We start from the raw sequence: 26,180 nt of genomic DNA on the forward strand, positions 1-26,180 counted from the left end.
CCCACCCCTCTTTCCCTCTGGACGCTGTCAGTGTAGGGGAGGGCAGTGCCCGCGGTTCAAGATGCTAAACAGAGAGCGCCGACTCGCCCCTCCGCCCTGGGCCGCCCCGGATCGCGGCAGAGCCGGCGAGAGGCTGCGGGCGGCCGTAGCGGGACTGCAGGAGCTGGAGCTTCTGAAGGTGCGGCAGAGGGAGCTCGTCATGAGGGCGCTGGGGACCGAGGCTGCCCCGGCGCAGGTAGGCGCCGAGGAACAGCGGCTGGAAGCCACCCTCAGCGCCTTGAAGGAGCAACTGGTAAGGACCTCTCTTCCAGCTTAAAATGGTCCTCACACGCAGCGGCGGCTGTAAAAATTAATGTTTACAACAGATCTACACGTTAGTGTTTATATGATGGGTACTCTTCAAACGTTTTACTTCATACACCGCGAACAAACTGGAGAGAGACGTCTCTCCGTAAAGTTTGTTAAAAGAGTAGAACAGCCCATTCGGCCCACAGTAATGCGCCGAACCAATTAAACTAGTAATCAAACGGTCGATTAACCTAATCTCTTCTTCCTATACAATATACATTTTTTTTTCTCATTTTCGTGTGCCTATCCAAAAGTATCTTTAAAATCCTTAATGTATCTACCTCTACCACCACTTCGGCAGCGCACACCAGCCACCCACTACTCTGTGTGTAAAATAAAACTTGCCCCTCGCATCTCCTTTGAAATTAGCCCCTCCTCATCTTAAATGTAAGCTGTCTGGTATTAGGCGTTTCAACCCTGGGGAAAATAGATAGTCTGTCTACTCTGTCTATGCCTCTCAGAGTCGTATAAAACTTTATCAGATCTCCCCTCACCCTCCGCCACTCCAGAGAAAACAACCCAAGTTTGTACAGCCCCTCGTTATAGCACTTGTGTGACATACATTTATACAAAGTACCTATTTGTCTCAATTTCTTGCGTATTTAACTCAAAACTTACTGCTAAATGTGTTAACCATACTTTGATAAATGTATACTGAATCCGTCAGAAATGTACTTCTTTCAGTTTTAAAGACGCGGCTAGCGAAGTTTTACGACCCGTGTACTGAGCTGCTCTGATCCCTTCGGGATTAATGTTGCGAAGGTTGTATCTGACAGAACCGCGCACTTCAAAGTGACCACAGGTTCAACAAGGGCTCCAAAAGGGTATTGCCCGCGGAGAGACTAGCGCAATGCAAGTCCTTCTATTGTTTAATGTCTGGGCAGAAATTGCCCAGCGCTTTAACCCTTTCACCTTTGTGTTTGTGAGTTCTGTGTTCAGAAGGTACTGGTGATAAAAGTGAATTTCATGTCTGATTCTGGATGGGAATTTCAGTGCTTGAATGTGCTTAACTTAAATTTATATGAAGGCACCGGAGGTGATGGATTAAAGGTGAAAGCTGCAATGATTAAGGGGAGAATGAAGGGGAACTCCTTCATCAGAGTGCGGAACGAGTTGCCAGCACTAGTGATGGATGCGGGGTCGGTTGTAACATTTAAGAGAAATTTGGAAAGGCACATGGATGCAGGTGGATGGGACTAGGAAGAATAATAGCTCAGCACGGACTAAAATGGGCCGAAGGGCCTATTTCTGCGCTGTCCTGCTCTATGGCTCTGTACCTCAGACTGGAAAGCCAGGGTTTATAAAAAAAAATTCGCTCGACACCCACAGAAAGAAGAACTTTATGGAAGTCACTGAATACCTAGCAGTTCTTATGTGTCGGAATCTCACCATAAGGGATAGGAGCAGAATTAAGCTATTCGGTCCATCGAACCTGTCCCGCTATTCGATCATGACTGATTTATTATCTCTTTTCCCTTCTCCCCGTAACCTTTGACGCCCTGACTAATCGAGAACCTATCAACGTTCGCTTTAAAATATAGCCGATGACTTGACCTCCACGGCCATCTGTGGCAATGAATTCCGCGGGTTCACCACTCCCTGCCTAAAGACATTCCCCCGAATCGCTGTCCTGAAGTGATCTCTCTTCACTCTTTCCTTGGTAGTGAACACGTTGACGGGATTAAAAGTTTTAACGCACAAAACACCTTTGTTTCAGTCGCTTTCGGTCAAACGGTGCCAAGAAACGGCTCATCTATTCCAGTGATGCACACGGCGGTTGGATAGTCCGTCGAGACTCAATCCACATCGAAGGCAGCCAACCCATCAGCAGTTCATTAGCTGGGTGTGAATACTCGGCGGGTCGCCCGGACCCGGCTGTTTCTTTGTCCCGCCTGACTGCTGCTCCGGATCACGGAAACCTATCGAATATTGAAAGGCCTGGTTAGAGTGGAGGAGCCTAGGAGCAGAGGACACAGCCTTAGTACTGTACATTTATTTATAACAGATGAGGAATTCCTTTAGCCCGAGGCGAATCTGTGGAATTCGTTGCCAAAGGCGGCTGTGAAGGCCAAGTCATTGGATATGTTTAAAGCTGAGGTAGATAGGCTCTTGGAGTCAAAGGTTACAGGAAGAAGGCGGGAGATTGGGATGAGGGAGATAATAAATCGACCATGATGGAATGGACTCGATGGGCTGAATAGCCTAATTTTACCCCCCCCCCCGTCTTGTCTCATGTTCATCCTCTGCAAATGCACTTTCCACTAGCCCCCAGTCCCATCCCCATCCCCATCCCCTCCCTTAGCCTTCCCACCGGGGAAATCACAGCGGAGGTTTCCACTCAGTAAATGGCCAAACTTTCTTGAGAAATGCTTTTTATGTGGCTCTCCTCCAGTCCCCTGCTAAAGAGAATTTCTGTCAGGCTTATTATCACCCATGCAGGTCATGAAATTTGTTTTCAGCAGAACAGTGCGCTACAGAAAATAAATCACTATAAATTACAGCAAATAAATTAGACATGCAAGGATAGTTAGATGTACAGAGTGTGAAAGGGAAATAGCAAGCTAGCGTTCACTGTCCATTCAGAAATTCGATGGCACAGGGGAAGAAGCTGTTCCTGAAATGTTGAGTATGGGTCCTTTGGGCTCTTGTACCTTTTCCCCATTGGTAGGAATGAATAAAGGAGATGTCCCAAATGTCCCATTAATGATAGAATGAGCTTCTAATGATGTCCTTGATGGCGGGGAGGGTCGTCCGTGCCTGTGATGGAACGATCTGGGTCTACAACCCTGTGCGATGGAGCCCCATACCAGATGGAGTGCTGTCCATGGTGCACCTGTAGAAATCTGCCAGAGTGTTTGGTCACAAACCACATCTCCTCAAACTCCTCTTGCGTTACAGCTGCTTCCACCCTGACTGCCTCAAAGTGCTGGGCCCATGGTTGAGCCTGGTTTGGAGGTGCAAGCCTCCTAAGGGACGTAACAGAGCAGGAGTGGGAGCAGGCCACTTGGCCATCAAACCTGTCCCTCCATTCAATATGATCCGCACCCATCTCCTGATCTGTGCCAGTTTTCCTTCACCCTCCGTTCCATGATCTTTCAAAGCAAAGGCTGTCTGCCTCTTACAGAGACAGTATAATGCAGGAACAGGCCCTTCAGCCCACAACCTTGTGCTGAACCAACTAGAAAAGCAAATTTTAAAAAAATACCAAAAACTAATCCCTTCTACCTACACAATGTCCATATCCTTCCATCCTAAGTATAGGCATATTCAACATCTCTTAAAAGCCTTTACATCAAACTAGGCAGCACGTTCCAAGCATCCACCACTCTCTGTGTAAAAAAACTATTTACCCACCACATCCCCTTTGAACCTGCCCCCTCTCACCATCAGTGAATTCCCTCTGGTGTTAGACATTTCTATAAACACCTCCAATGGTGCACCCTTCACAATCATTTTAGGCAGAAGATTTAAGGGGCTCAACAACCTCTGTGAGAAGTTCCTACACGCCCCAGTTCTAAATGATTTTCTAACTATGTGCCCTTGCTAGAGCTTCTCCCATCATTGGAAACATCTTGCCATCTACCTGGTCATATCCCCTAAGGTAGTTAGCTGTATGTTTCGGTGAGGCGTCGTGGCCAACACAGTTAATGTGGGCCGAATGGCCTGTTCCATTGATGTTTTAAGCTCCCCCCCCATTTTCTTTTAAACTCCAAATAATATTTAAAGATTAAAGATTAGCTTTATTTGTCACATGTACATTAAAACATACAGTACTATTCATTGTTTGTGCAATGATTTAACACAGTCTGAGATAAGCTGGGGACAGCCCACAAGTGCCACCATGCTTCCAGCACCAACATAGCATGAACACAACTTACTAACCTGAACTCATACGACTGCAGCACGGATGTGAGAGGAAACTCGGGTATCTGGGGAAGTCCATGAACGTACAAACCGGTTACAGGCAGCAACAGGAGTTGAACCCTGATTTTACCATCGCCTGTCTTGGCAAACATTACATTGTCTTTAAATCCAAGTTGTAAATTGATTGATCGTTGTCACATGTACAGAGAGTAGAGTGAAAAACTGGGCATTCTCTCTCCTCTTTCCCCCTCCATCAAGCTGAAGGTACAAACACCTGAAAGCACGGACCACCAGACTTAAGGACAGCTTCTGCTCTGCTGTTACAAGATAATTGAATATTTCTGTGTATGATAACATGGACTCTTGGCCTTACAGTCTACCTCGTTGTGACCTTGCACATCACTGTCTGCACCACACTTTCTCTGTAGCTGCTAAACTTTATTCTGCACTGTTACTGTTTTACTTTGCTCTACCTCAATGCTCTGTGTAATGAATTGATCTGTATGAATAGTATGCAAGACAAGCCTTTCACTCTACCTCAGTACATGTGACCATAGTAAACCACTCCCAATTCCATCACTTTCCAATTTCATCTGCACTTTCTTTGTGAGGAAGTGCCATGCAGGCAAATGCTCAGAATCAGGTTTAATATCATTAATGTATATTGAGAAATATGTTGTTTTACAATAGCATTACAGAGCTACACACACATATATATATTGCTAATTACATCTGAAATTTGATGGCAGTGGGTAAGAAACTGTTCCTGAAATGTTAAGTGAGTGTCTTCAGGCGCCTGTATCATGTCCTGGGTGATGAGGGTCCAGCATTGCCTTTTGACAGTGTCCTAGATGCTGAAGAGGCTAGTGCCCACGATGGAGTCGGCAGAGTTTTCAAACCTCTGCAGCTTTTCCGATCCTGTGCAGTGGCCCCTCTTTTTCCAGACAATGATGCAACCAGTTAGAATGAGTTAGATTGGGAAATCTAATTCCTTTAGCTACCTCTAATTGGACTGTATGGGACTTGTATCCGCTTCCAAGGGTGGATATAAAAGATATCATGGCCACCTTGTTAGACAACCAGGAGCTGGCCCAGTGCGCTCACTGGGGTAAATGTGCAAGATGATAAAAGGCATTGATCAACTTTTCCCAGAGTGGAAATGGCTAATAACAGGAGAGATAACTTTAAGGTGTTTGGAGGACAGTATAGGGGAGGGGATGTCAGAGGTAAGTTCTTTCCACAGAGAACGGTGGGTGTGTGGGATGCTGTTCTGGTGGTGGTCATGCAGGCAGTTACATTAGGGGCATTTAAAAGGCTCTTGGATAGGTACGTGGATGATAGAAAAGTGGAGGAGGGAAAAGTTAGATTGATAATAGAGTGTGTCAAATGGTGGAACAGAGACAGAGCACAGTACATGGCGACCGTTTAATCTAACCTGTCCCTCCCACATAGCCTTCGAATTTTCCATCAACCATGTTTAAAGATCTTAAAAACTGATGGTGCCTTCTGATTTTTTAAAAAATTGTAAACAGAATGGGTTGCTATGGTAATGCAGGAAGAGCAACAATGAATTTGTTGACAACACAGTCCAGAATCAAAATCAGGTTTATAATCACATTCTTGTATTACATGACATTTGTTTAGTGTTAGCAGTACTAAACAAGACGTAAACTTACCATAAACCACAAAATACATGTGGAACAGAAAGGATGGTGAGGTGGTTAGCCTTTTACTCTAATAAACCTGTGACCTCTAGTTCGGTCTCATCCAAACTGAGGGGAAAAATGCTTGCATGTAATTACCGTATTGATACCCCTCAGAATACCCCGCAAACCTCTATTAGGTCTGCCCTCATTCTCCTACCCAAGTCTCAACTTCTCCCCGTAAATTGGGTCCTCAAGTTCAACAACATCAACGTCTACAGGAATTTGCTAGAGTCTTTAGTGACGGTACCAAATTTCCTCAAACTCCTAATGAAGTCGTGCCTGTCTTTGTGATTGCTTCAATATGCTGGGCCTGGATGGATCATCTGACACACAGCAACTAGAAGCTGCTGACCCTCACTGAGGACCGGTGTGCGTTCTCCCGACTTCCCCTTCCTGACCACCTTCAGTTCCTTGGTCTTACTGATGTTGAGTGCAAGAATGCTGTTGCAACGCCACCCAACCAGCTGATCTATCGCACTCCTGTACGCCTCCTTGCTGCCGTCCGAGATGGCTCGCACAAAAATGGGATGGCAGAGGTCTGAAGATGAATTTTTGTTATGCTGAGTGAGCGATTTAAAAAAATTAGGATGGGACGAGAGGGAGCACCCTCTACCATCTGCTTATATTTGTTGGATCGCTCAGGTGCTCCAGGGAGGGGGATAGGGCCTGGTCTTGGTACAGCTGGGACAGCAGCCGACGCACAACATCCGGGGTTCTGTTCTGACCTCTGGTGCTGTCTGAGTGGAGTTCGCACGTTCTTCCTATGACCAACTGCACGGTTTTTCTTCAGATAGTCAATATTCCTCCCACATCTCAAAGTCTGGGAAATTGGTGGGTAAATGGGTTGCTGTAATTTGCCCCTAGTGTGTGTGTGTGGGGGGGAGTTAATGGGGATGTGTGGAGAATAAAATGGCACCTTGTAGGATCAGTGTACATAGAACGTAGAACACTCCAGCACAGTACAGGCCCTTCGGCCCATGATATTGTGCTAACCTGTTAAACTACTCCAAGATCAATCTAATCCTCCCATCAACATGGTCCTCTATTTTTCTGTCATCCATGTGCCTATCTAAAAGGTTATCCACCACCTCCCCTGGCAGGGCATTCCACACACTCACCGCTCTCTGTGTAAACAAACCTACCTCTGATTTCCTCCTTATACTTTCCTCCAACCGCTCTAAAATTATGCCCCCTGGGGAAAAGATCACTGGCTATCCACTCATTCTGACACTTGTCATCTTGTACACCTCTATCAAGTCACTTCTCCTCCTCCTTCACTGAAGGAGAAAAGCCCTAGCTCACACAACCGATCCCCTTCAGACATGGTCTCGAATCCAGGCAGTATCTTGGTAATCTCTTTTGCACAATCTCTTAAACCTTTCACTTCCTTTCTATAATGAATCGACCAGAACTGAAGTGTAAGCAGGTGGTTGGTGGTCAGTCTTGACCTGATGGGCTGAAGGGCCTGTTTCTGTGCTGTATCTCTCCAAGGCTGTGAGAGAGAGGACCTTTGGCAATGTAGCCTCTCCTTACTTGGAAGTCATCCAAGTTGGAGGCAGGAGGGAGGGAAGGTGTGAAATATTTCAAAGCATCTGGATCCAAGAGATTGCTTTACTGATAGACAGAAAAGATAAGATAAAAATGTTTAGGAAATGGAAATCCTCGGAGAAGAATAGGGCATTGAAGAGGAGGGAATGACCTCGGCAAACATTGACTCTACCTGTTAATTAAAGGTAGACAGGGAACAATTGCCTTCAAGGCAAATCTCTCTGGCTCACTGTGCCTAATTTTAAAAAAGCTCTGGGCTGACAGGTTCCAGATAACACAGCACTTCCGGGTTGAATCAGAATCGTGCTTAATATCGCCAGCCTTTGCCGTGGAAGTTTGTTGTTTCACGGCAGCAGTACAGTGCAATGCGTGAAATGTACTATAAATTACAATAAGAATATAAAAATGTGCACAACAAGAGAGTGAAATGTGAGGTGGTGTTCATTGATTCATGAGCCGTTCAGAAACTGTTCCTAAAACGTTGAGTGTTCACACCTTTAGGCTCCTGTACCTCCCCCCGTTGATGGTATTGAGAGTGGGGCATGGCCAAATGGTGAGGGTCGCATGCCATCTTGAAGCCCTGCCTTGTGATCGGTGGGCGGCTACTGCTGACCGAGCTGGCTGACTTTACATCCCTTTCAATTTCTACATTGGGGCCTCCGTTCTAAATGATGGTGCCATTGGCCAGAATGCTCTCCATGGTACACCTGTAGGAATTGGGACGAGTCTTTGATGTACCAAATCTCCTCGAGCTCCAAGTGAATTACAGGGGCTGGTGTACCTCCTGCGATGTGTTGGTTCCAGGATAGATTCTCTGAGGTGTTGGCGCTCAGGCTGGGGACAGAGGGCTCCCTTTTCCCTCTGGATTGTTCTCCTGCCCCCGTGTGGACACCTGCCAGGTCAGAGAGCTATTCGCTCTGGGGGCTGGACCCAGCTTTGTGCATCTACAACCCAAACAAAGTGCTTGCTGGCAGAGCTCAGCAGGTCAGGCAGCGTCTATGGAGGGAAACCAGCAGTCGACAATTTGGGCCAAGACCCTTCATCAGGACTGGACAGGAAGGTGGGAGGGGGAGTGCATGTACATTTTTTATTGGGAGGTGCACAGCGAATCATCAGTGCTCAGGAGTGTGCACCTCACCCCCATCCCACCCTCATAGACCCTCTCTACCCCGGCTCTGAGGAACCACTGATATCCTCTAATACCCATCCAACAGAAGCACAGAAATAGGTAGTTTATCTTTGTTATTCCAGTATTTGTCCATATACTTCCTAAATACTGTGGAAAAACTTGTGGAACTTTTCAAGTCTGGTGGTGGTGGGGCCAAACTGCCAGTTAAATGGAGAAGTCTTTTACATTAACAAGTACAGTACCGTGCGCTGTTCTGGTCACCCAGCTACAGCAAAGAGGTCTATAAGATTGAGGCGTGCAGACAAAATTTACAAGGATGTTGCTGGGACTTCAGGACCTGAGTTATAGGGAAAGGTGGAATGGGTCAGGACTTTACTCCTTGAAGTGTAGAAGAATGAGAGGAGATTTGATGGAGGTGTACAAAATTATGAAGGGTATAGAGTAAATATAAGCAGGCTTTTTCACCTGAGGTTGGGTGAGACTAGGTGAAGAGTGAAATGTTTAAGGGGAACCAGAGGGGGAGATCTTCTTCACTCAGAGGGTGGTGAGAATGTGGAACAGGCTGGCAGTGGAAGTGGTGGATGTGGGTTCCACTACAACATTAAAGAGAAGTTTGCAAAGGTGGGAGGGCTCTGGGGGGCCTCCTCCCAGATGATAGTAATATGAAGCTGGCATGTCCTGGATGGTGAGGGTGCTTTAAGATCGATGCTGGCACTGCCTTTCGAAGATGTCCCTGGTGGGGGCCTGTGCCCATGATGGAGCTGAATGAGTCTATATCCTCCTGAAACTCTCCCAGATCCTGTGCATTGGCACCTGCATTCCAGACAGCAATGCAGCCAGCTCTCTGCTGTATATTTTGCTAGACTCTTTCCACAAACCTCCTCAAGCCAGCTGGACTGTTTGATTGAAGAGCTGGCAAATGCAAATTTCTATGGCAATTGCTGGTGATATCAAACTTGGGGAGTGGACCATCAAGTTGGGCCGAAGGGCCTGTTTCTGTGCTGTGTGACTCTATGGCTTGGTGTCATGGAGACATTTGACTCTTGTCTGCTGTCCACTTGGAGTTTTCACATTCTTCCCATGGCCACCTGGGTACTGCTGTTTTGTCTGGGGGGGGGGCTGCGATCTCCTCCCATGTGCCAAAGATTCAGTCAAAGCTTATTCGGTCTCGGTGCATTGTCCCTGGTGCAGTAGGTGTCTGGAAATTCATGGGGAATAGTTGAAGGGCAGGTTAGAGGGAAGTAAGTGGGGAATGGGATTGCTTTCATGGCCAGCATAGACTGATGGGCTGAATTGCCTCATTTTGTATGAAAATATGAAAGTTGTCTTCCCTGTGCTTGTTTACAAATATGTCTCGTTCCTTTATTTCCTAATTTTTACACTTTAACTTTTCTTTCTCCCTCTTTCACTCCATCCTCCCTCTCACTCACCCCCTTCACTTTCCCTCCATCTCTCCCCCTCTTCCCTGTCCCTTCCTCCTTCCTCTGTCCCTTTGCTCTTGATTTGCCTTCCTCTTTTCTTTGTCTCCTCTCTGCCTTGTCCACTCTATCCCCTCACACCTGCCCTCTGGTTCCCCCTCTCTTGCTCTCCATCGCCACCCACCCCACCCCACCCCACCCCCTTTCTGAAGCTGTAATTGGAGGAAGCTGAATCCTCTCCTCAGGTAATCATGATTAATGCCTTTGTTTTTCTGGAAATGGTTGAAATGAGATCGTGGTGATGTTCTAAATTATCAATGACCGTTGTATATCTCCAGGACAGTTTCTGTGACCCGGAGCCATCAATCAGGACTGTCTAGACTGGGACGCTCTGGCAGTGCATTACTCAATTCCTAGAGTGGATTGGGTCATTGGAAAACTATAAACAAGACACGTGAGAATAAATCACTTCACAGTCTGTCATTCCAAGGGGTAACTCCATCTCTTTTTTTCCATCTCATTGAGTAGTTTCATCTGGGGAAAGAGATTGAAAACAGTTAATATTTCTGAAACAATAATCTCCCTTGACTGCAGTGAGACCACTCATTCATTCACAACAAGGAAGGTGGGTATTCAGTAACTAGTCTGCTTCAAGCTGCACCCTATAAATTCTTGTTTGCAAACTGCCAGAGAAAGAGTGGGTTAGGTCAAGAAAAGGTTATTATCACGTGCACGAGTACGGTGAGGGGAGGGAAGATGATAAACTGCTTGCAGCAGTACAGGCCAGGAGGATTTTCACTGACACGAGATGGTGGAAATGTTGGAATTGTATCTGTACCTGTAAGACAGAGCAGAATTAGGCCACTCAGCCCATTGAATCTGCTCTGCCATTCCATCATGGCCGATTGATTATTCCTCTCAACTCCATTCTCCTGCATTCTCACCGTAACTTTTGACACCCTGACTAATCAAGAACCTGTCAACCTTCGCTTTAAATACACTCAGTGATTAGGCCTGCACAGCCATTCCACAGATTCGTCGCCCTACGTACTAATGCGTCTGACGATAAACTTGATTTCCCAACCCTTGAGCCTGCTCCTTCACTTCCGGAGATCGTTGTGATCTCCACGCACCTCTTTCTTCCTCATTACCTTTCCCCAGGTTACAAAACAATTTCTTGTGTAAAATAAGCACTTGACCTTGAACTTGTTGCCACTGGGCGAGGAGCTCTGGATTTTAACCTCGGTGTACGCTGATTGCCGAATTCACCCTTGAGCAACCCCCGCCTTGAATCCGCAGACGATCTGCACTGTTCGGGTTCTCAAATCTGCAGAAAGCGCAGCGCAGTAGTTGTTAGTGGAATGCTATTACAGTGCTGCCAGCAACCCGTTTTAGATTCCACCCGCTGGCCGTAATCTTCCTGTGACCATGTGGGTTTCCTCCTGGTGCTACGGTTTCCTCCCACATTCCAAGCACGTCCAGGTTAGTAGGTTAATCGGTCACATCGGTATAAATGGCAGGCTCATTAGTTGGAAGGGCATGTTACCATGCAAATAACTGCCAAGAAAAAAGATAGATATATAAACTTTTTATTTCCCAGCAGAATACTAACTTATGAATCTTGTTAACTTGTGTTTGTGCTTTTTTTTTCGAGTAACCAGTCCTCATTTGTTTTCCAGTCACATCTACGAAAACAAGATGTTGGGTTAAAGGTTCACCTGCAACACCTGGACCGACAAATTAATGAGCTGAAACTGGACGTCAGCAAGGCATCCTCAGAGCAACTGGAGACTGACAGCAGGCCAAGTTCAGGTGAGTTTCGTGTGGTGTGAACGAGGGGTGTTGGTTCCTGTATTGTACTATTCTATACTCAGTGGTCACTTTATTAGGTAAACCTGCTCGTTAATGCAAATATCTGATCATTTGGCAGCGGCTCGATGCACAAAAGCATGCAGACACGGTCAAGAGGTTCAGCTGTTGTTCAGACCAAACATCAGAACGGGGAAGGAATGTGATCTAAATGACTTTGACTGTGGAATGATTGTTGGTGCCGGACAGGGTGGTTTGAGTATCCCAGAAACTGATGATCTCCTGGGATTTTCACACACACAGTCTCACAGTCACACAGTTTATAGAGGATGGTGTGAAAAACAAAAAAAAAAAATCCAGTAAGTGACAGTTGTATGGGTGAAAATGCCTTGTTAATGAGAGAGGTCAGAGGAGAATGGCCAGACTGGTTCAATCTGACAGGAAGGCGACAGTAACTCAAATAATCATGTGTTACAACAGTGCTGTGCAGAAGAGCACAGCACATTGAACCTTGAAGTGGACGGGCTACAGCAACAGAAGACCACAAACACTCGGTGGCCACTTTATTGGGTACAGGAGGTTTCTAATAAAGTGGCCACTGAGTGTGTCTGAACGTTGATAATATATTTACTTTGAGCTTAGAACGTTGAGCTGTGATAGCATTTTAAAAGTGGTTTATAATTCTGACATAGTTTTGCAGCGGGATAGTGTAGTGATTAGCATACACTTCACCACACCAGTGATCAGGGTTCAATTTCAGCCACAGTCTCTAAGGAGGTTGTATGTTCTCCCTGTGACCACGTGTGTTGTCCTTTGGGTGCTGCGCATTCCGTCCACATTTTGAAGATGCGGGTGGGGTATGCTGTATTGGTGTAGTAAGCATGACCATAGGAGCTGAATTGGGCCACTTGGCCCATCGAGTCTGCTTCGCTATTTCATTATGGCTAATCCGTTTTCCCTCTCAGCTTCCATCTCCTGCCTTCTCCCCATATTCCTTCGTGCCCTGACTAGTCAAGAATCTATCAACCTTTGCATTAAATATACCCGAAAAATTGGCCTCCACAGCTGCCCTGTGGCAACAAATTCTGCAGATTCACCTCTCTCTAGTGAAAGAAATTCCTCCTCATCTCCGTTCTAAAAGGATGCTCCTCTATTCCTCTGGTCTTAGACTCCCCCTACCATAGGAACCATCCTCTCCACATCCACTCTGTTGAGGCCTTTCAACATTCGATAGGCTTCAATGAGGTCACCCCTAATTCTTCTGAATTCCAGTGAGTAGAGACCCAGAGCCATCACAAGGCGATGCCTGTGAGCTGCCACCAGCACATCCTTGGACTGTATGTTCTGAGGTGTTTATGAGAAATGAAGCTACTATTTAATAGACACAGTGACAGACACACACACACACACACACACAGAGACACACAAGCGTGCCATTTAAAACTGAGTGGGGAGACAGTATTGTTCAGGCTCAGTGGGACAAGAAACCTGATACAAGAGCATTCAATGTTCACACAATTAGACTGGGCTGTGCAGTCTCCCGGTTCCTTTTAGCCTGCTGCACTCTGTATGCAACAGAGGGAGCCCAGCCCTGAGCAAGTGTGCGATTACCTGATGCTCGCAAAGCAGAGAAATAGGGCTGGTTTACATCGCAGCTCTGAAAGGGGCCATTTGGCACAACAGCCCCGTGGTAGCTCACAGCAAGAGAAATCCAGGCAGCCCCACTCCGAACACTTTCTTCTTCGATACCAGTATCTTTGCGAAAGCCACCTTGGACTCTGCCTGACAGGCAGGCTGGTGGAAGCAGTGAATGCCAGATTGCGACATAAAAATACCCTTGAGTCGCCGACCTCCTTGGGTTCAGATCCACTTCCAGCCCTCCAGATAACAGCATGGAAAGGGACCAGTACCCCTAGTCGGTCAGAGCTTCTTTCAAGCCTTCTCTCACCCTGTCTGCAGGGTGCGTCGTTATAGGGCAGTTGGCAGGATTCCAGGGAGCAACTCCAGGAATGGTGGACAGTAATGGGAATCTCGCCACCTTCCGGAGCTCAACAGACTTCTTGTCAAGATGGAGCTGAGCTACAATGCTTGGCAGGGTCATGGCCCAGACTTTGGGTTCGTAGGGGTAGTTTAGGGAGGTAAGGGGTCAGAGTTGGAGGTCAGGGGCAGGAGCATTATGAAGGACCCCACGCACCCCTCATACAAACTCTTCTCCCTCCGGCCATTTGGCAAAAGGCACCAAAGCATTCGGGCTCTCACGACCAGACTGTGTAACAGTTTCTTCCCTCAAGCCATCAGACTCCTCAATACCCAGAGCCTGGACTGACGCCAACCTACTGCCCTCTACTGTGCCTATTGTCTTGTTTATTATTTATTGTAATGCCTGCACTGTTTTGTGCACTTTATGCAGTCCTGGGTAGGTCTGTCGTCTAGTGTAGTTTTTATGTAGTTCAGTGTAGTTTTTGTATTGTTCATGTAGCACCATGGTCCTGAAAAACATTGTCTCATTTTTACTGTGTACTGTACCAGCAGTTCTGGTCGAAATGACAATAAAAAGTGACTTGACTTGAGGAGTTGCTGGTCAGAGACCAGGCTGGAGAGCTCCTTGATCGATTGCTGGTAGTTGGACTGACAGGTGCTGAGGATGAATGCCAGTAACACATTAGCAGAGAGTTAGTGCAACGCTATTTCTTGGGGCACGTGGCCAAGTGGTTAAGGCATTGGACTAGCGACCTGAAGGTTGTGAGTTCGAGCCCCAGCCAAGACAATGTAATGTGTCCTTGAGCAAGGCACTTAACCACACATTGCTCTGCGACGACACTGGTGCCAAGCTGTATGGGTCCTAATGCCCTTCCCTTGGACAACATCGGTGGCGTGGAGAGGGGAGACTTGCAGCATGGGCAACTGCTGACCTTCCATACAACCTTATCCAGGCCTTCGCCCTGGAGAGTGAAGACTTTCCAGGCACAGATCCATGGTCTTGCAAGACTAACAGGTGCCTTTATTTATTTATTTCTTTATTACTCGGGGTGGGGGGGGGGAGTTTGGAGTTCAATTCTGACTCCGTCTGCACAGAGTTTGTATGCCCTTCCCGTGAATGCATGTGTTTCCTCCCACGTTCCAAAGATGTACTGGTTCCCAGGTCACCGTAAATTGTCCTGTGATTAGGCTAAGATTAAATGGGTGGTTTGCAGGGTGGAGTGCCTCGTTGAGGCAGATCCTTGAGTAGTGTTGGTTGTTAACACAAATGACGCATGTGTCTCCATGTGACAGAACGTGTGTGTTCGTTTCTCAGCATGCTGGTGTGCAGGTGTCTCTGTGCATGTAAGGCCATAAGATACAGGAGCAGAATTAGGCTCTCGAGTCTGCTCCACCATTTCATCTCAGCTGATTCAATTTTCCTCTCAGCCCCAATCTCCTGCCTTCTCCCCGTATCCCTTCATGCCCTGACCAATCAAGAATCTATTAACCTCTGCCTTAAATATACATAAAGACTTGGCCTCCACAGCTGCCTGTGGCAAAGAATTCCACAGATTCACGACACTGGGTAAAGGAATTCCTCCTCATCACCATTTTAAATGGATGCCTCTCTATTCTGAGGCTGGGTCCTCTGGTCTTAGACTCCCCCACGACAGGAAACATCCTCTCCATATCCACTCTATCAAGGCTTTTCACCATTCGATAGGTTTTAATTAGGTCACCCTCATTCTTCTGAATTCTAGTGAATACAGGCCCAAAGCCATCAGATGCTCCTCATATGACAAGCCATTCAATCCTGGAATCATTTTCGTGAATCTCTTTTGAACCCTCTCCAGTTTCAGCACATCCTTTCTGAGATAAGGGCCCAGAGCTGTTCAAATGCTCCAGGTGAGGCCTCACTAGTGTTTTATAAAGTCTCAACATTGCTTTTGTATTCTAGCCCTCTTGAAATGAATGCTAACATTGCATTTGCCTTCCTCACCACAGACATAACCTGCAAATTTACCTTCAAGGACTCGCAAGTCCCTTTGCACCTCAGATTTTGTATTTTCTCTCCATTTAGAAAATAGTCAACCCTTTCATTCCTCTACCAAAGTGCATGACCATACACTCCCCGACACTGGATTCCATCTGCCATTTCTTTGCCCGTTTTACTGAAGTCCTTCAGCAGCCTCTACTTCCTCAAAACTACCTGCCCCTCTACCTCTCTTCACCTGAAACCTGCCTGTATGTAGGCATGTGTCTCTGTGCGTGCCTGTGTCTTATACCGATTTTAGTGTGTGTGCCTACATTGGAAGTATATGTGTGAGTTTCACTTGGGGTGTTTGTGTTCAGTGTGTGTGTGTACACCAAGGTCAGTCTGATCTCTGCAGCTGGATGGAGGGGTGGGGTCAGGGGGTGTTCAACAGGGATTGAAAATTGGTAGAGCGACCTTGAAGTAGAGACAAGTCTGCGCTGACAATGGCCCAGCAGACTAACATTCGATCTGAGGATGCCTTGGGATGTCCAGCTTCAGCTCATTAGCATGTCCCTGTGCTAATGTGTGCCTGCACGTACTGGACGTGTGCCTCCTTTATAATTTATTTTCGATACACCAGGGTAACAGTCTGATGAGCCTTTGCTGCTCAGTTGCTCCCGTGTGACCAATTAGCCTCCGCACCTCTACGTCTTTGGGATGTAGAAGGGAACTGGAGCACCCAGAGAATACCCCTGTGGTTCATAGGAAGGACGTACAGACATTTTATAGACAGCGACGGAATTGAGCCCGGGTCACTGGCACTGTAACGGCGTTCCGCTAACCGCTACGCCACGGTGATGCTGCCCCAGTCTGTGTTCAAGCGTGGGTGTGAGTGAGTGCCTCACCACTGCGAGTGGATCCGATGTCAGTGCAAACTTGCCTGTCTCTACTGGTTTCCTGTCCCTGGTGAACCCCACCACCCACCCCGATGGAGAGATCAGACTGACCCTGGCACCCCATTACACCTGACTCCTTCAAGCAGTGGGTCAGCCAGCCATTCCTCCCCCTTTGTTTGGTGACCTCCTGTTGGACCTAGTATTGTGTGCACAAGATTTATAGTAATCAACAGTGCTTTTCACTGCAAGTTCAGACCGTGTTTAACGAGCCAGTTTAAAAGCCCAGACTGAAAGGGCTCTTTGTGTGAGGCTCTATTCGCAGAGGACAAGTGAACAGCACCTCCTTGCCTTAACTCTCCATGTGTCTTTCAATTGTTCCTTAATTAAATCCTATGATAGGTCCACACTTAGTGGCCACTTGATCAGTTACCTTTTGTACCTAGTAACGTGGCCACTGAGTGTATGCTCGTGGTCTTTGGCTGCTGTAGCCGTTCACTTCAAGGTTCAATGTGTTGTGCGTTCAGAGACGCTCTTCTGCACACCACTGTTGTAACGTGTGGTTATTTGAGTTACTGTCACCTTCCTGTCAGCTTGATCCAGACTGGCCATTCTCCTCTGACCTCTCTCATTAACAAGGTGTTCTTACCCACAGAACTGCCACTCACCGGATGTTTTTTGTTTCTCACACCATTCTCTGTAAACTCGAGACTGTTGTGTGTGAAAATCTCAGGAGAACAGCAGTTTCCGAAATACTCAAAACTATCCCATCTGGCACCCAACAATCAAGTGATCTAAAGTCACTTCGATCATGTTTACATTTCTTCCCCATTCTGATGTTTGGTCTGAACAACAACTGAACCTCTTGACCATGTCTGCATGCTTTTATTCTTTGAGTTGCTGCCACATGATTGGCTGATCAAATATTTGCATAACAGCGGGTGTACCGAATAAAGTGGCCACTGGCTGTATATTTAAAGTTAATCATTTTGATTTTATCACTTCTCGGCGATAATCTGGATAAATTTTCCCTATGTTCTTATTTCCCTCCTGAGATATAGAAACAAAGGGACCATTCAACCCATTGTGCTGTGCTAGCTCTTTGATGCAACAGGCTGGTTTGGGTATAGGTCGTACTCTGCCTGTAAATCTCACATTTGTCTCTGACAAAACACAAACTGCTGGAGAAACTCATATGGTTGGGCAGTCTCTGTGGAGGGAAATTGGTAGCCGACATTTTAGATCAAGGTTCCAGATGAAGTGGCTTGGCCCAAAACGCCGGTTGTCTGTTTCCCTCCACAGAGGCTGCCTGGCCCACCGAGTTCCTGCAGCACTTTGTGCTTTCTTCTTCAGACCCCAGCGTCTGCCGTCCCTTGTGTCTCCTTGTCCTTGTCAATTCTGCTTTGAAGTCACTGATGAGATGATCATTACTGACGTACCATCTTCCTGGGTTAGCATTTTCTAATCCGGGCAGCTCTCTGAGTCAATTAATGTCTTATCTCCCATCCAGGTCACTTTCAACCAGTTTAATGCTCTTTCAGCACTGGTTATTGACTCAATAACCTGGGCTGCATTTTCTCAGCCTGCCATGGCCAACGTTCTCACCTCCCAGAAAACTTCTACTGGGTCACCTTGGCGTCCTTAGTTTTAGATTTTTCAGCCTCTGAATGCATCCCATTTTCTCTTTCTCCCCACCACCACCATCCCCCTTCCATGCAGCACACACAAAATACTGGAGGAACTCAGCAAGTCAGTAAGCATCCATGGAGGAGACATTTCGGGCTGAGTTCCTTCATCAGAACTGTTTCTCTCTTGCTCTCTTGTTCTTCCTCTATTTTCCTTTTCTCGCTCTTTACTTCCTCTCTGTCTTTCTCCTCCCCTTTCCACATGGTACCTTCTCAGTTCCTGCCTTCTAAGACGGTAATTGTATTTCTCCCTTCTCCTCTGGACCCCATGGTGTCTGACTGCCCCCCCCCCCAAAAGGATTCCTTGTTGTTAATAATGTTCGGCAATGCCTCAGCGTTCCTTTTGGTTCTGATCCACAGGGTTTTACGAGCTAAGTGACACAGGCTCCTGCTCTCTGTCCAACTCCTGCAACTCCATGTGCAGTGATCTGACTTCGTCCTCGCAGGGCAGCCTGATGTACCGCGGTCAGCCGGGACCGGGGAAGGACAGCGGCCGGCTGGAGAGCCGACCTCAGTCGGCCGATGAGATCACCGTGCGGATGGCAGGCCTCGTCCCCCAGGGCAGGCGACCCGGCAGAGGCATCAGGACCACGGCTGATCCAGTGCCTCCCTTGAACTTCGGGAGGCTGGGATTTGCCAGGCCCAGACCGGTTTCCACAGGTAGGCCCGTTCTCAGCCTCTCTTGAGGAACACCCCTCCTAAAAACACTAGCAGGTAGCACGGGGCCTTGGTTAGTGGAACCACTGCCTCAGGACTGCAGTGATCCAGGTTCTTTTCCGACCACTGGCACTGTCCGTATGGATTCTATGCGTTCTCCCTGTGGCTGTGTGGGCTTCCGGATGCTTCACTTTACTCCCATGTCCATGATCACGGGTGATCTGACTGTACGCATAAGCCCTGAGCTCCATCTACCCAAGCCCAACTTTGCTCCGATACCCTGATACACAAAATAGTCAAAGGTTCTGATTTAAGATTGTTTAACGTCATTTCCGGCACACAAGTGTAAGGGAGAACAAAATAATTGTTACTCCAGATCTGATGCAGTAGGAAAAAAAACACAATGAGATATCAAACACAATAATAATAATAAAAATACACAATAAATATAAATACATAAGCAACACTCACAACATTCTGGAGGAACTCAGCAGGTCGGGCAGCATCCGTGGAAAAGATCAGCCAACATTTCGGGCCAGAACATTGACTGATTTTTTCCATGGATGCTGCCAGACCTGCTGAGTTCCTCCAGTGTGTTGTGAGTGTTGCTTTGACCCCAGCATCGGCAGAGTATTTTGTGTTAAATACATAAGATAGCTTGTATGACTATAAAATGTGGAGGGGTGGGTTAGTGGGTGCCTGACTGCTTGGGGAAAGTAACTGTTTTTCAGTCTGGTGGTCCTGGCATGGATGCTACATAGCCTCCTGCTTGATGGGAGTGGGACAAACAGTCCATGAGCAGAGTGGGTGGGATTCTTCATGGTGTTACGAGCCCTTTTCCAGCACCTTTCTGTATATGTGTGAGCAGGCTGCTGCCAGGGATGCAACGGGCAGTTTTGACGACCTTTTCTGTCCACTTTGGGGAAGAGGGCTCCCAAGTCCCTCTAAAGCAGGGGTTCCCAACAGACCCCTCTGTTAATTATAAGGGTCCATGGCGTAAACAAGGTTAGGAACCCCTGCTCTAAAGGCAGAAATTCCTTCTCATTTCTGTCTTCAAGGTGAAACCCTAATTTTAGAGTGTAAAGCTGCATCTCATGGAAACAGGCCCTTCAGGACAGCCCATCGATTCCAAACACGTTGCCCTCCTCAAGCTCATCCCATTGGCCTGTTTTAAGACTATAAGATATAGGAGCAGAATTAGGCCATTTTGGCTGATCTATTTCCCCTTCAGCCCCAATCTTCTGCCTTCTCCCCGTATTCCTTTATGTCCTGACCAATCAAGAAACTATTAATCTGTCTCCAGAGCTGCCTGTGACAAATGGTTCCACAGATTTACCACTCTCCAGCTAAAGAAATTGCTCCTCATCTTCGTTCTAAAAGGATGCTTCTCTATTCTGAGGCTGCATCCTCTGGTCTTCGACTCTCCTATTATAGGAAACTTCCCCTCCACATCCACTCTGTCAAGGCCTTTCACTGTTCAATAGGTTTCAATGAGGTCACCCTCATTCTTCTGAATTCCAGTGAATACAGGCCCAGAGCCATCAAAAGCTCTTCGTATGACAAACCATTCAGTCCTGAAATCATTTTTGTGAACCTCCTTTAACCCTCTCCAGTTTCTGCACATCCTTTCTAAGACAAGGGGCCCAAAACTGCTCACAATACTCCGTGAGGCCTCACCAGTGCTTTATAAAGTTTAAACATTACATCATTGCTTTTATATTCAAGTCCTCTTGAAATGAATGCTAACATTGCATTTGCCTTCCTTACCACAGGCTCAATCTGCAAATTAACCTTTGGAGAATCCTGCATAAGGATTTCCAAGTCCCTTTGCACTTCAGATATTTGGCCAATATCTCCCTGAACCTTCCCTGTCCATGTACACGTACCTGCCTAAATTCCTTTCAAGCTTTGCAACCCTACCCACTTTTGCCATTTCCTAGATCCATCTACCCAACATGCTCTGTGAGGGGGGTAGGGGGATTCCACATTGGTCTCCTTCACATTTTCTTCATGCTCCCCTTAAACCTCTGCCCTTCCCTGACAATTCCCCTTTTCTAAACCTCCCTCATGATTTTATATACCTCTGTAAGGTCAACTCCTCTGTCTCCCACGCCCTGGGGGAAATAACGTCCCCAGAGTCACCTTGTAAGACAAACCTTCCAATCCCAGTAACGTCCTTGTGACTCTTTCCAACTTAATGATATCCTTCCTTTAACAGGACAGCAGAACTGCCCACAAGGTGTGGACTCACCAGCACCTTCCCCCTCCTACTCAAAGCCCTAACTCAGGGGCAGCAAACCTTTTAGAGAGCATGTGCACACCATGGCAGAGATTATCGTTATTAATGAAGTACTAATAATAAAGACCTGGCTGGTGGCGTAGTGGCATCAGTGCCGGATTTTGGGACGAAAGGTCCCGAGTTCGAATCCAGCCGGCTCCCCTGCACGCTTTCCATCCGTGCTGGGTTACGAGCTGGTGATCTCTTTGGAAACTCACCCGACAGACTGCAATGGCAAACCACTGCTGTAACTTGCCTCATACGTGGTTCCCCACTACATCAGAGAGGCGTGGAGGGAAATTGTCCGCTAACTGGAGAAACTCCGGATGCAACGTTTCTTTACTAATAATAATAATAATAATGGACTTTTTTTTAATGAAAAACAATGAATCCTGTTGATTTTTTTTTGTTTTACTGTTAAAGAAAGTAGAACAGAGATAGGTTGAAATAAATGAAGCATTTTAGAACCCCTGTTCAAAGATTATGGGTCTTAAAAATAAATGAATTCAAAAATGACTTCATTCCTGAATAGCATTGTTATTGTAACCATTTACTATCCAAATACTGAGGTGTTCAGCAGGTCAGGGAGGATTTAAAAATGTACCATGTCCTCGTAACCGTCTAGCTGGCGCCAAGCCGGCGTGTGACATTTCCTCTGAAAGCATCCCACTGATGTCAGGTTGTAAATAAATCATTTGCGGCTTCATTTGGCAGTAAAGATAATCATTAGGTGCCTTTTTATTAAGAGTGGGGTTTAAAGAATCGCGGTGGTGGGGGGCACTCCCAGCAAAATTTTTGGCACAAGCCATTGGGATCCTGCCCCTGTTGAAGCAAAGAAAGCAATTGTGCCGAACGGTTGATTCACCATCCTGCTTGCCTGCACTACCAGCAGCTTTCACGTGTACCCCTCGCTCTGGCTGTTCTACATCACTCAGATTTATCTAATAGCCACAGGAGGTACTGCGGATGCTGGAAATCCAGAGCAGTACACTCAGTGTGCTGGAGGAGCTCAGCACGCGAGTCCTGATGAGGGTTTCGGCCCCAAACCTCGACTGTTTATTCCCCTCCGTAGATGCTGCCTGACCTGCTGAGCTCCTCCTGTGTGTATTGCTCTGATTTATTTAACACATGCCCAAAGTTCAAAGTACGTACACACTGTACAACTTTGACATTCGTCTCCTTACGGGCAGACACAAACGAGAAACCCCAAAGAACCCATTTTTAAATCCAAAAGGCTGACAACATTCAATGTGGGGAGGGGGACACTGCAGACACAGAATATTCAGTGAAATGTGTCAATTGCGTTAACGACAAATGTGGTCTGAGGATGTGCCAGGGACAAGTATTGCCACACATTCTGGCTCCAACATAACATGCCAACAATGTTCAGCAGAACAACAAAGGCTGCAACAACAAAACAAGCCCCTTTCCTGACACACAGATGCCCAACCCCAGGACGGTCTGCCTCTGGGCCTCTGACCACCAGTTCTATGCTCTCAGACTTGTCGACGTGAGGCCTCGAACCTCCGGTCCCTGGCTTAGACTCTCCAGCCTCTGACCTTGCAAAGACCCTGCTATTTAGACAGCCCCTGGTACGCGGTGGCCTCTAGCTCTGGGGAAAGTTGTGAAATACGGGCAAAGCAACATTGTGACCTGTTTTTCTCCTTCTTGTCCACGGTCCAGGTGACTTGGAGCGATTTGTACCTCTGCAAAAGGAGTGTAAGTCTTCTGAGCAAAAGGGCGTCCAGACTGACGACATATTGGACTGGAAGTATTGTTGCAACCTGGTTTCCAAGAACAGTGGCGATGTCTACAATTACCCCAGCCCCCTCCATGCAGTTGCCCTACAGAGTCCTTTGTTTAGCCTCTCCAGCAGGGTACTTGGGGTGGAAGATAAGTACTGTCTGTCAGGCACGGCGTTCACTTGTCCAGAGAGCAAGCTAGTTCCCCCTGAAGCGGGGCTTGGCTGTTTAAATAATCAAACTGAGAGAGCCCAGCTCAGCAGGGGTGAAGGGAGCTGTGTCCCAGTGAGTCCAAATGCTGTGTGTGAGGGGATGTTAGCAGGTTCCACTGAGGCCCGGAAAGATATCTGTGTCTATAACAAAATCAGGGGGAAGCTTGAGAAGATGCCAGCGCAGCGCCGGGGGGATAATTGGCAAGGTGCTGAGCTCCAAGGGGAAACACCTGCCAAAACTAATCTGAGCCACAGGGAGCTGTCTGGCGGTGTGGATACCTCGGCCCCAGCTGGTCGGCTGGGAGGGGATTCTGAGGTTGCTGGCAGTGACTGGCAGCTCAGGCCGGCGGTAAGAGGCTTGATTACCGCAGGTTCCTGTTTGGGCCTACGAGTGGCTCATGGAGCAAGTTCCTCAAGCCTGCCCATGGCTCATGGGTCAGGTTCCTGCTTAGGCCTATCCACCAACCAGGGAGCAGGCAACTGCTTGGGTGTACCCACTACCCAAGGAGTAGGCTCCTGCTTGGGCACGTCCAATGCCCAAGGAGCAGGCTCTAGCTATGGCCTAGTTGACTTGTCCATCAGCAGCCAGCCAACCAGCCAGGCTCCTGGCTTTCCTGGCGCTGACATTTCGCATGGGATGGGCCGGAACGGGCGGTGTGGTGTGACTCAGGATGGCTTTGTCCAGGCCCGTTTTGTGGGCCCTGAGTCCCAGCTGCGACTGCCGAGGTGGCCGCCCAGTGGCAAGGCCAAGGTGACCAGGATCAAAAGGAGGGGCAGCGAAGCTGGGCAGTGTGGGGTGGGGCCAGAGGCTGTCCTCAGAGCTGTGACAGAGGGGAATCGACCTGGCAAACATGGCGCCCAGCTGCAGTGCCCCGCTCTTGCCCAGACCCCTGCCTGTACAGGCTGGGAGCTGGCGATGAGGCCTAGCCCACCCCCTGCGGGCCGGGTGGCTTCGGGGCGCCGGCCTGCCCCACAGCGCAGGGTAGGGAGGAGGCTCTCTGGGAATCGCGGGACCTGCGCCGGGCGGCGGCGGGAGCTGGGGAGTCGCCTCTCCGGCTTCAGCGACTCAGAGCAGTCCGACCGTGGCTCCCTCTCCCACACCGCCGTGGCCGGCAGCCGCAGCAGTGCAGATGAGTGCAGTGACCACACGGCTGACCGCTTCGGTGATGCCGAATCCAGCGGCAGTGAGTGTGGGCAACCGGCACCACAGGCCGGGGACCAGCATGCCCTCGGGAACCGCGGCCGCCGGTCGGAGGCCAGGATATGCCGGATAAAGGCCTCCCGTGCCCTAAAGAAAAAGATCCGGAAATTTCAACCTGAGGCTTTAAAGGTTATGACCACTGTGTGAGGAGATCTCACGCTGGGCACTGTTGTCTAGCTAACAAAAGAAATTGCCCTTCAGATGCAAGGGAAATCCAGTCACGAACTGTGTTTGAACTCTGCTAAAGCACAAGACCCTTTGCCAGAGACTGTTCCTCGTCCTATGTATGATAATTATTGTCGTTTTTTCAATTGTTGCAAAGTGCATTGTAGAACAAGGTGAATAAAATTGCTCTTTGGAGATACCAGACTCGGCTCCATGGTTTTGCGTTTCTCTCCTGGTTGAGGATGTCAAAATGACGGGGGACATACAACACAGAACATTACAGCACAGTACAGGCCCTTTATCCTATGATATTGTGCCAACCTTTTAACCTGCTCTAAGATCCATCTAACCCCTGTCTCCTGCATAGCCCTCTATCTTTCTGTCATCCATGTGCCCACCTGTCCTTGGAAAAACATTCTCCCTAATCCAGGCCGTATCCTGGTAGATCTCCTACACACTCTGAAGTTTCATAGTTCACTGGGAATTGGCTGTGAAAAGACTATGGCCATCCACCTTGTCCATACCCCACATGGTATGAATTTCTATTTGGTCACCCCTCATTCTTCTACCCTCCTCGAAATAAAGATCCAGCCTCTCCCGATAACAGCATGGTAGCGATTAGCGCAATTGCTTTTCAACACCAGCGATCTCTGAGCAGGGTTCGATTCGCGCCGCAGTCTGTAAGGAGGTTGTACGTACTCCACGTGGCTGGCCCTGCTTCCTCTTGGTGCTCCGGTCGGTCCCCTCCCACGTTCCAAGCAGGTCCGGTTAGGGACAGGGTTAGTGAGATGTGAGCATGCCGTTTTCACACCAGAAGTGTGGTGATGACACGTGCACAATCCGTGGATTGTGTTGATGTAGAATGATACATTTTCACTGCATGTTTCTCTATACATTTGCCAAATAAAACTAATCTTTATTACTCTGGCCCCCCGGTCTAGGTGGCATCCTTGCAAATCCCCTCTGCATCCTCTCCAGCTTGCCGTTGTCACTCCTATAACAGCGTAAACCAAATGGTGCATTATACTCTTTGCCATAACATGTCCTTGCCAACAATTGTATAAGTGCAACACACCGTCTCTCCTGCTAAACTCAGTGCCCTGACTGATGAAGGCCAGCTTGCTGAACGCCTTCTTCACTGGAGTCCTGGTGGCATTCTCATAAATCTTCTTTGATGGGATGCTTCAATCAAACCTGCATTTACTGCCCTACTTTGTAAGAAAGTGTTTGCTCCTGAAGGCTCTGGTTCTTTAGCAAATGGCATGCAGTCTGTTCCCCATTGTTACTGATCTACGTGTAACAGAAAGAGGTGTGGTAGGCTGCCTGATAAAGACTTGGTGGTCAGAGTTCTGCTGATGAGGGAAAGGCTGACTGACAAAGGAAAGGCCATCTGTAAATTTAAACCTTTTGCTTGTATGTGTCCAAGCTTCTGAAGGAAACACTGGACGGTGCATATGAATAGGATTCCAGGGGCAGCTGTGGGGTTGCCTCTGAAGCTGCTCGCATGACAATAGTTTGACCTGGAGAGTGAGTTTGGGCCTGGGTCACTTTGCAGTGGGGAGCATGGTATGTAGACGGCTCAACCTCT

The 26,180-nt window shown here is 47.8% G+C and overlaps 1 protein-coding gene across 1 annotated transcript; it reads left to right on the forward strand.

Moving 5' to 3' along the window:
- Positions 1-24,764, forward strand: LOC134350189 (dapper homolog 2-like). The gene is made up of 4 exons (XM_063055167.1): positions 1-292; positions 11,693-11,825; positions 18,698-18,997; positions 22,956-24,764. The coding sequence occupies exons 1-4, from the start codon at positions 62-64 to the stop codon at positions 24,572-24,574; spliced, it is 2,283 nt and encodes a 760-aa protein (XP_062911237.1). The 5' UTR covers positions 1-61; the 3' UTR covers positions 24,575-24,764.
- The last annotated feature ends 1,416 nt before the right edge of the window (positions 24,765-26,180 follow it).

This window comes from Mobula hypostoma, chromosome 8 (assembly GCF_963921235.1).
Source record: "Mobula hypostoma chromosome 8, sMobHyp1.1, whole genome shotgun sequence".
In the NCBI taxonomy this organism is placed as follows: Eukaryota; Metazoa; Chordata; class Chondrichthyes; order Myliobatiformes; family Myliobatidae; genus Mobula; species Mobula hypostoma.